The sequence below is a fragment of the Trachymyrmex septentrionalis genome, unplaced genomic scaffold (assembly GCF_001594115.1).
Source record: "Trachymyrmex septentrionalis isolate Tsep2-gDNA-1 unplaced genomic scaffold, Tsep1.0 scaffold126, whole genome shotgun sequence".
Classification (NCBI taxonomy): domain Eukaryota; kingdom Metazoa; phylum Arthropoda; class Insecta; order Hymenoptera; family Formicidae; genus Trachymyrmex; species Trachymyrmex septentrionalis.
The window spans coordinates 254,881-266,631 of record NW_017304395.1 but is presented as its reverse complement, the minus strand read 5'-3'; the positions used below and the strand labels follow the sequence as shown (position 1 = coordinate 266,631).

At 32.5% G+C, this 11,751-nt stretch overlaps 1 protein-coding gene across 2 annotated transcripts in view; it reads left to right on the top strand.

The window, feature by feature from the left end:
- Nucleotides 1-11,751, top strand: part of LOC108756376 (microtubule-associated protein Jupiter) — a 116,113-nt gene that overhangs the window by 6,388 nt on the left and 97,974 nt on the right. Inside the window, exon 1 of one of the 2 annotated variants that reach the window (XM_018500125.1) lies at nucleotides 4,301-4,882. The exons of the other annotated variant lie outside the window; for it this stretch is intronic. Coding sequence (XP_018355627.1) covers nucleotides 4,842-4,882 — 41 coding nt within the window. The 5' untranslated portion in view covers nucleotides 4,301-4,841. Of the gene's footprint in view, nucleotides 1-4,300; nucleotides 4,883-11,751 lie in introns of those variants that run through there. 2 annotated transcript variants of the gene reach the window in all.

Genomic DNA, 11,751 nt, shown 5'->3' with positions numbered 1-11,751 from the left:
AGATCACTCTTACACAATCAATAATATTATCAATATTAACAAATACTGGCAATATTACTGATGTATGTGGTTAATATTGATGAATTGACAGTGGTCTGAATTTTGATTCTCGAGCATCAGTATCATTTTATTAGGATCCATGTTACAATATGTCAGTGTAATAAGTATACGGAATATATGTAAAATTAAGTAAAATATATTGTCAATAACGTTAATCCTGTAAAGTTGTAAAAATATTGATGCATACTGTCAGTATTATTGATCAGTAGAGGAAAGTCGCCGATATTGACATAGATCTCCTAAAGCGAAGAGAGAGAGAGAGAGGTCCCCCTTCTCAGAAACTCACTATTATACTTTATTAATATTAATAAAAACATGACCGTGTTTAGTTAATTAAAAAAATGTAAATGCATAATTCGTATATGGTGTTGTTTCTATACGAAATCAGCAGAAAAACGAATTCTATGAATGCGAAAATAAAATTTTTACGATTTTCTTTTGCAAATTGCGTAATTTAAATAATAGTAACTATATTATTAATAATTACGTCGTTTTAAATGCTTGTAGTTTTCTAAATCAGTTTTATTTATATTATTTCTTTCTTAATTTTTTCATAATACGATTTTAAATATAAAGTCGGGGTGCAGCGTCAACTGGCACACCTGTCTGTAAAACAAATTATGAACTAACTTAATAACGAACTAACTAATGAACTAACTAAATAAACTAACTTTGTAATGTTGCTTTATAGTGTCAAATAACTCTATCGCAGTTAAAAGCAATGGTACATATATACGGGAAAGCCTTTGAAAAACTATCGCTATATATCTGCATCTTGCAGAAAGCATAAAGTAAATACGCATTCAACAAAAATAGTTTTATATCCAAGTGAAAAGATTCTGGAAAATCTTGTAAATATCATTCACTTGTAAGTATTTTATACAGATAATTTCTGTAAAAGAAAAAGAATTGGAATATGTGGCATTACTGCCCACTGTGTTATTTTTGGAAGCCCATTTTGTCAGATGCTCATTTTTGCTTATCTTTCGAAAAAATTAATTACTGCCAAATTACAAACAGTATTATAAAAACTGCGTATATTATCTGATAGAAGACACTTTTTAGTTTGTATTTATGTATTTAAATATTTTAAATATTTTAAAATTATTTTTACCTTTTTTTTAAGAAATATTGTTTAAAAACAAAGTGATATGTCGTTCGCATAATCGCGGTCTTAGCGTGCATTAGTAAAAGCCGATGGAAATCATCATTACATTTGAACGCAATTAACATCGGTCTAATTAAAAGAAACGCGAACCAGCAGCGTCTCGACACATTGCTCTTTATTTTCATTTAGATTTTTTCATCCCTTCATTTCATTTTATTCAGGTTTCTGTTTCGTGCACGCAGAGGTATATTGCGTTCCGCGAGGTTTTCCCTCGCAATATTATCGCGTCCTGGTTTGCGTAATTACGCGTTGCTACGATGATTGGACAAGACACGAACTTCGTCCCGACATGTCGCAAATTCTTTTTTTTTAGGGCGATAACATATGGCTTATTATTTTGTATCGGATACGTATATAAAAGGGGAACGTAATAGCGTGTTGTTGTCGCTGATAAAGATTATGGGCGCCATAGGTACACGCCCAATGCGAACGACGCCCACAATATCGAGGGCTAGTCCCGCTGTCACACATGACTGAACGAATAAAAACGTGATATTAAATTAACAATGTGGTTGGAGGGCTCGACCAGTTTCTGGAGTTCAATTTTAATTCTTACAATTATAGTATAGTTTCCCACAATCTCACCGCTTTTTAATATTCAATGTAAATTGAATCACCTCCTAGAGTATCATGGAAAAATTAATCAATAAAAGATTCATTGTTTAGTTATTAAATTACGTTATTTTACAATCAAAATGAAGAGACACATTTGGTCAAAGCAGCAATTTTTTTTATATGTATGTTTTTACTAATTCTGCAAACTGCATTCGGCGGATTGTTTGCCGATCTTGAAACGGAATTCTAACTAAAATAGTAATATTATAATTAAGATTGATAATCAATTTAATAATAATTTAAAAAGAAAAATTGAATAAACAGGCAATTGGGAATTGACACTGTAGACGGTGCGCGGTTTTGTTTCTTTAAAGTAATCCTATATTATATCATTACTTGTACATGTTTCGGCTAATTTCTCTTTTAGCCTTCTTCAGCAAAAATTTCAGTAGATGGTACAAAAATTTTTGCTTTTGGGAATTTAGTTTGTAATTTATTTACTGATTTAATAATAATACTAATGTATTATTACTAATAATGTATAAATACTCTAAACTTTTACAAAGAATTCAATAAATCGTGATTTAAGATAATTAATTCGGTAGAGTGTTTTTCTTTTTCCTTTTGAGAATCCTTGTTTCTAGATTTCAAGCAATGTGCTTTTTTCTAAAGCAATTTGTTCGAATGCATCGAACGCATCCGCGGAACGTCGTCGCCGCGTGCGAGTAATACAAGCTCCAAGCTTGTGACTCATCGAAGCTGGTAGCGTGCCACATAGAGGCGTATACATTTAGGGCCTCAAAGCCTCGTAATTGCATAGGTACACGACGTTTCTGCCTACCCTTTGTTCGGTGTCCTTCGTTCAGCCGGTCATCTTCGTTATCTTTCTTTCTCTCCTCGCTGTGTCTCTTTTTCTTTCTCTTTCTCTCTTTATTTCCTGACAAACTCGCCGCTGCACGCGGCGCGCAGGAAAGGCTTCTAACGTACACGCGTTACGTACGTACACGTGGGGATGGTTGAGGAAATGACGCCGACAATTTGTGGCGCGACGTCCGCGAATTCGTGGAATTTTGCGATCAGCAAGCGGTTTATTCGTTCGCAGCTGGGTTATAAAAAAAAGCGTTTGCTCGTCCGTTTTGTACAATTTTACATCAATATTTACAATTTATTAATGTAACATTTTCTGACGTATTTATCTCTCTCATGTAAAAGAATATTTAATGTTTAACTGTTCTTAATTAAATTGTATTTTGCCTGATAAAAATTGCCAATAGCGTAATGAAAAATAGTATGTTGTAATTATAATGATTTTAGGCGAGAATATATAGTATTAATTTTATTACTACTCACTAGAAATTGACTAATGAAATTATAAATATTCCAGTAAATTTGTTAATTTTTGTAATTTTCATCTCGTTTCAAGATACACAATTGACCCTTCGATTCGATCGACATTAATCCACGATTGAGTTCACTGTACTGAAATTAATAGTCAAATTAAATTTGCACTACTTAATAATTTTTTAATGTGTCACATCATCGTAAGCGTGATTCAGAAATGATTTAAGTGGAGATACATTTTTAATTATCACATTGTTTTCCTGCTTAGAAAAAAAATACTGTATCGCAGCTGCATCGTAAAGAAATATTAATTTCTTATCATTGATAATATAAGCTTAATCGAACAAAATCGGAGTAAAGATTTGTGGTTACAAACCGGGCGAACATTAAGGAAATAGACTGACCACTCCGAAAGCGGATTGAAATGTATTTTTAAGTAACCGCGAGATTTTGCACAGAAAAAGAAGAACAAGAACACACAGCGACACGGTCGGAAAGATAAATATAACCGCTGTCGCTGGCCCGGTTTTAGCGTGTATTCCCAGGAGAAAATTACCTGGTGTCCGTGACTGACGATGAGCCTAAGGGCAGAGTCTCAGCAGCTATTTGCTGGCTGACCTGTAAGGGTTTAAGGCCCAGTCGCACACTCCGGCTCCCGCGAAGTCGCATCCGTTGCGATACACCTGCCTCGGTTTATTCGCACGCAACTTTATTCTTCGTGCCAACAATTTTCCCCTCTTTTTTTTTTTTTACAGAAAATTCTTTCCTTTTTTTGCTATACCTATGTATATATGAGGAGGGATGAACGACTTCCGTCTATATTTAAAAAGAAATTATATTATCGTCGCGCGAAAATAAATTAACTTGAAAAGTTTTTAAGCCACTCGAGTCATTGCGCATATAAAGTTTTATGTACGATAAACCCTTTCTATTTGCCATACTGGAACTGCCCATTTGAGCTAATTCAAGTCAATACGTTACAATCCATGCAAGTGGGAAACACCCGTTGGATGAGGGGATTCCCTGAATCTCATCCGAAATTTCATGCCACAACTACGGGGCTTAAGATTCGTCTGTGCGCAGTTGCACTCGAAGACCACCGCGCCGCCTCTCTTTCCTTCTCTCTCGTTCTTTTTCTCTTTCTGTCGAGTCGCACCTCGCTGCCGATCCACCATCAGTATTTCACGATCGTGCGCAACCAGCAGCGGGCGATCGACCAAGCGTAGCGCACGACGTGCACGTTACTCTCTTTATCTCTCTTTACGCCGACTCTCTCGCACAGCGCGAGTTTCTCGACTTTTCGGAGGTGGCGCCTCCACTTCGCGCTCGCGGCGCCGCAACGTCTTTCTTCCCGCGGGGCCTCACTCGCGCCGTCTCGCTCTCTCATCCGCGTTCCGTTCTCTATATCTCGTTTCGTCTCGTTCTCTCTCTCTCTCTCTCTCCCTCCCTCCCTCTCTCCCCCTGCGCTCGTGCGACGCGACGCGCCGAATCATACAAACGGAAGAAGCGCGACAGCGCGTCGTGCGTGACCCAACCCAACTTGACAGTTGACCCGTGTCATTCACGCTCGCGCGTGTGCCGGTATAAATTTTCTTGCGGGTTTCGTCGTTTTCCTCGCAAGGACGGTTTTCACACGACAGATCTCCGCTCCGGTGTGCTTCGAGGTTATCGACTATTAGAGGTTATCGAGAACAGCGGTTACTGCGGGAGAAGGAAGATGTGGGCCGGTCAGGACGACACGCAGAGATTTAAGACCAGGTGCGTTTCTCTTCCACTCGAATTTACGCGTGTACTCGCGAGAGCGCTAGCGCATGCTTTTCCGCTCGATATTTTTTTTTTTTTTACAATTGTTGCCGACATAAATCTAGCCTCGTGTCTTTCCTCGTACGCTGGTCGGACGACCTCGAGTGCGATATCGAGATACTTATCGAGTGCGTTGTTCGTTGTCCGTTTCACTTTTCAGCAACAAATTTCTGAATAAAAATTTATATATTAACACTGAGCAAGATTCTCTGTAAATGAAAGTGCCTTAGTAGTATTTTATGAAAAATTTAGAGTTGATCCATGAACAAAATTTTTTTTGCAAGTGAAATAATTTTTTGCCGATGTTTTGATAAATTTGTTTTTATTATTTTTTAATTGTATTCTTTTATAGGATAGCATCGAACAACTCGCGTTTAACAAAGAGTGCGTGAAACATGCACATGCAGGTTCCGTTTCGATCATATTTCCTTTTCTGTTTCTCTCTATCTTTCTCTACCTTACATCGACTACATTGACTATCACTGCAGTTGCATGACAATCGGATTGCAATTTTAATAATACGGTGTTCGATATATATCTTTCCAGGAAAACTAATTATTTAATTTTTGCAATTGTCACGATTGCACATACCGCATGAATCACGCATCAAAGTTTAAGAGTATCTACAATAGCGAACAAAAAAATTTGCGATTTGAATTTTTCATTATATTTCGTTTTTTTAGTAAAGATTATCGATGTCATCCTTCGATATGTTATTCAAAAAACATACTATACGTACTAAGAAGATTTAATTGTGAAAAACATAAAGTGAATGAAATTATTATTTAAAAATTTATTTGTTTTTTTCGAAAGTCTTATATTTAACTAATTTTTATTTTTATTATATCTATACAGAAACTTAAATCAATTATAGAGAAGCAATTACAATATAAAAAAACATAAATACTTAGTTTCAGGCTACCATGAGCTTTAATCACAGTGTGATTATATCTGTGTAGCGTATTATTAATTAATGTCTATGATAGAGTGAAAAAAATACTAAAACAGCTTCAAAAATATGAACATACTGAGTATGTTCAACTTTATTGTATATTGCTAAAATTGCTTTAAAATATTTCAGCTATAATATGGTAAAAAAAACTGGCCAATACGCTTCAACAGAAAATATGCCTTAGCATAAAATATAAAAAAAAATAGCAATTTTTTGTGAATAATTTGTTTCTACACTGCACCTGGTAGATACTAGTGTATATATGTTCTACAAATCCACAGATAAATCACGTGTCACAAGTTTTGTATCGAAAAAAAAAAAAAAAGAAAAAAGAAAAATAGGAAATTGAACTTATTGCGGCAAATTTTTTGAAGTATAATATAATGTATGAAAGTATTTTTTGCAAAGTCTCTCCCAACTTTTTGGTATCCAACTTTTTTACTATCGGGCTTGTTAGCTGGATATCATTAGTATCTAGCGATATATATTGCATATCCGGCCGAAATTTTATATTGAAAGTTTGTATCATTGATGTAAAATTCTATTCTTTTTTCAGCTTTTGCACTTTTTGCACTTTTTGCATTTTATTATATCTCTTCTTTTTTTCACGTTGATAAAGGAAATTATTATTGCTATTTTTCTTGTTTTCTTTTTTTTCCTTTTTTCTTAAATAGAATGAAGAAATTGTTCGGATATCCAGAAAATATCTACTATCCGATCGGATAAATGTATCTAGTCGCCTATTGGATATCGAATATCCGATGTCACATTCTTTCCGAATATCCATTATCCGGTATCCGGCAATTTCACGATTTAACATATTATTCCTAGTTATTACTATGAAGTATAAATTACAAGATACAATCACTCTCTGCTATTAGTTTGTAATGCCTAATTAGTTTTTAATATCTATTGCAGTGAGGCATATTTACCTTGAAAATTTGAAAACATTTCACTCCTATAAGAGAAATTTATCCCGATAAATAAATATATTAAATAAATAAAGAAATAAGTATAAATATATAAATAAGTAAATAAATAAATAATAAATATTATAAATATACATAGTAAATTTTTGTTTCTTTATTACATAGAAAGAACGATTTTACTAAAGTATTAAAAAATTTAACTAGAATAATTACAAATTTCAATATAATTTTGTTAATTGACAATAAATGATAAAAACGAGTTACATACCAGATTTTTATGTATTTGGGATTCTTAGAACATACATTTCGACATTATTAGGTCATCCTCAGAATAAAGAAATTAAACACAAATTCGATAAAATTAATAAATAAAAAATTATACAATTTATAGTTACACAAAAAGTTGATAATATTTCTTCATATCTATCTTCATATCTATCTTCATATCTGTCTAAACAACAATGCAATGTTTTTTATTCTAATATTATCGATAATATTATCGGTTATATTTTTCCATTATAACAATCGCAATAAGTCCACAATGATAAAAATATTGAACAAGATGAGTCATTAAATAAAAATGTACCAGCACACATTCTCATTCTGTGATTGGTAAATCAGGATGTAATCAGTAATTGAAACAATGAGTCAATTTAATTTGAAGAAGCAAATGTGATCAGAGATAAAAAAATTTAAACCAGTTCAGTCAAATTACTTGTGTTGTATATATATAGGGGAGGGGGGGAAAGAGAGAGAGAGAGAGAGAGATTAAATATTTATTTTAGCTTGTCGAAATTATATGGGAAATAAGAAATCTCTTAACAAACTTATATTGGAATATAAGATAATCGGATCTTATGTGACTTATCTAAGTTTTACGATTTTTTCTAATTTTTTGTTAAATCCAAAATTGAAAATCAACAGTCAGATTTAAAAATAGAATTTCTGAACAGTAAAAAAATATGAAACGTTTTCAAATATTTACATGAGTAAAGATTTTTTAAAAAGTATCATTAAGTATCTACACTTGGTATGTACCCAATATGATCTATGTAGGTATACTTTTCCCTTTTCTATAACAAAATATTAGAAAAATGGAAAACAAAGTGATTTACAATGTTATTTTTATAATATAAGTTTATAATATAACATATTGAATGACATGTTTGTTGACTCGTAAGAATAAACTCGTACGAAGAACTATTTTTCAAACAGTTGATTTATCTACTTATTCACTTGTTTACGTATCTACTTACTTCCACTTGGTAGATGAGTTAGAATCCATTGTCTTGATAATGGCCTCTAACAAAAATACTAAAAAAAAAACGTTACAATCGAGGTGTACGCACTCAGAATATATCTATGGTTGATCATATTGATTCTACCTTACAAAGAATTTCCTCTTTTTGGTTATAAACAAAACTTTGATGAAAATATAAACTATATACAAGCGTTAGAAAATATAATATAATCTTTGAAAAATATGGAAAAATCGTTATTTTCTACTGTAAATCAAAATAAGTAGTTTGAATTTGCATATTTCTTATAATAATGCTCTCAGCGGTTTGTTGGTTCACTGAATCTTAATCTAAGGTCAAAATTTTTAAATTTTAAAATCCAAAAAGACAGAATCGTGTGATAGATAAAAAACGAGAAAATTGTATATTTTCAAAGTTAAGACGAAATCCACAGACTCTATTTCAGTAAGTAATTCAAGACTCTAGTTTCGAGTCTTGAATTATATAGTGTTTAAGATATCATGAGTCAATTAGAGAGTCGTATTAGCTTAAGATATTACTTTAGATAATCTTGAAATTACGAACGGATTATGCATTCCTTAGTTTCTGAATATTTTTATCGCTGCATCTGAATTCGAAGTTATTAAAATCTGTTCTTTATTAAATAATGTTTTTATAAATAATGAAATACTAAATATTTTATTTATTAACTAAAAGTTTATTTTAATTATTGGTCCGCTATATTAAATCGGCCATTGAATTTTAAAATTCTAACTTCTGATTTATAATCAATCATTTAAAAAATTTTCGAATTAAAAGTATAAAAAAAATCGGTCTTGCATAAAAATTCATGATACAGAGGGATTAATTTGATATTTGATAATACAAATCAACATATGTATTATTAATATTTCGCAAACTTCTCATGATAATATTTAAAATGGAAATTGTAATCAATGTCAACCCAGGTTACATGCATGTCTAATAGACGTAAAAATAATGTTTTCTAGATATTGTGTGTTGTCTGAGAAAGATGTTAAAAAATCCGTAATTAAGTATTTTTAAATAAAATATATATTTAATTCAAGAGTCGTGTTAATTAAGTACAATTCCCAAAAGCATTAATTAAATATTCTGTAATTAAAAGATTGTTAATGAAGTGCTTAACAAAGAAAGGCCTGTAAGGCTCGGATTGTCAATTGTCGCATTTAATAGCGGAAGCGGAGGGGACACTCGAGATTCTCTCGCGAGACAAATCCCCTGACCGATTAAGGGCGTCAAGGCGAACGGGAATCGAGTACCAATCCAGTTTCTATTTCTGCGAGACGCCTGAGAATGAGAAAGGCAGTTGATCGTGCCGTTGTGCGAAAGTATGCAGCCGTACAAAGGTTAATACCGGCGTAATAAGAGTAACAAGAAACATTCGCCATGTTTCCACTATCTCGTACTAGTCGCCACGCGTAAAAGTATCATATACTACGAATCTCAGTTGTAGAAATTATGACATTTTCCACACCTGTTTGCTCAACGAAGCATGAGACTAATCTGAAAATCGTGATAAACTGGATGCGAAAGATATCAGTGTCTACATCGCGAACTGTGAGCTACAATTTATGGAATACGAACGAGTCGGAATTGCAGACATAAACTGAATATGAAAAATAGATGCATCTTCATAAAAGAAATCGATAATATATATCTAATAATGAAAACATAAGTAAACGTGAAAATGACTAATATTGTAATGATTGTAACATTTCATTTTTTAAATAAGATTTTTGTACTTATGACAAGTGATCTTATGACAATTAATTTAAATAATTCTAAAAAAGGAGGGAGGGGGAGAGGGAGAGAGAGAGAGAGAGACAGAGAGAGAAAGAAACATTGTCATAAAGACGGAAATGATAGAGATTGCGATTCTATTAACTTATCTTTTATCTTTTTTTAACTTTAAGGATCGGTTCTTTTATCTTCGGATAAACTACGTGGTAATTTATCTACTGGATAAATAAAAGAGTAAAAGAGTAAGAGCGTAAGAGAGTAAAAAGTAAGACAGTGGCTACGTTTACGTCATGCATTTAAGCTGCGGTCTATACAATAGATGTCCTTGTTTATCCTGTAGGTTAAACAAAGACATCGTATAGATCGTGGACTAAGCATACGGTATAAATGTAACCATTGAGCTGAAGTTTAACGAAAGGTAAAACAACCCAGCCTGAGAATTTGAAGAAGATAAAAGAGTAAATTAAACCAAGACTAAATTTAATCGTTACTAGTTGAAATAGACGTTACTCGTTTTCATTATTGAGTAATGTCACGCTATTATAGTTATAATAAATAAACAAGCGCAAAGTAAATTAGATAAAGAACTTGTGAGTCATATTGATATACGGATTTTGAGCTTTGATATTACGAATACTCGTCGATTATTCTCATGTGGAAAGAAAAAGGAACGCTACTGATTAAAGTCCACGCGGCCAACGACTCCGACATGCATGTCTCATTGACTTCATTGTTGTTTCCTTCATGTCTTAAGCGTGACGTCTAATTGCTGACAATTTCGAAATGAGAATCGCTTGAATCGCCTCGAGTGCATTATCACGGACAATGAGCCGCGTGGGCGCTTAGCGTGGATCTCCGCCAGGTATAGACAGCATTCGACTGTCTTATCAAACTTGCCGGAAATGTCAGGCGATATGAATAATCTTTGTTGTAATATTCGAGACGATTCGAGTTGAAATTGCATTTAAGGCTTCGTAATACTTTGAAGAATATCCAATTATTAATTTTTAAATTCAATAATAAATTCAATTTCAATAATAACAAACTATTCGTTTTCTGTTTTGCAATAATACATAATAAATGAGATATAGAATTAACCGTAATATAAACAATATTAAGAATCTTTATTTTAGACCGCATATATGAGAAACACAGTCCATACTAGAAATTTAAAATACGATCGAAGTTGGAACTTCATTGCTTTAAATCATTCAATCTTGATTATTAATATACACTATATATGTACTTGCATATATACCATATTGTAATCTTTTTAAACTGCGCCGAATTGTTTTTTCGGACTTATAAATATAATTAAAGCTACTCTAGTAATCGCGAAAAAAATTGACAAGCAATTTTAATAATTTGATGCTACCATCAAGCATCATATTATAAAGATGTTAATATGTTGAAACTGTTAATAAATTTATTGCGAAAAATATTACCTCGGCCGGGACTTGAACCCGATCGCTTGTATTCTATAAATCTCTTGTAACTATAATATAAAAATATAAAGTACATGATAATTGTGGCAGAATAATAGAACAATCCAAAGGAACAATCAATCAAATGTTTATCTCAAAACAGTCATGTTGTTTTTTATAATTTAGGGGCAAATTCTTGATTAGCTGAGAGAATAGCCATCTTGTTGAATTATTATGCATCTCCGAGAATGATATACCTTACATTCTTACATCATAGGATTAACTACATATTGTGTTAGAATTTTTGTTTTGTGATAGAAGTGCTATCGAAGTTTCTTACGAATTCGATTGGAATTATTGATGTGAGATACGAATTGGATGTTGTATATAAAACTTAAGCTCCTATTCTTTAAAGGCGGGAGCACAGGGTCTTCCATAATCTATAAGAAAATTAATCAAAATCCTTCATTTCCTTTCTTTTCATGAAATAAAAGATCTG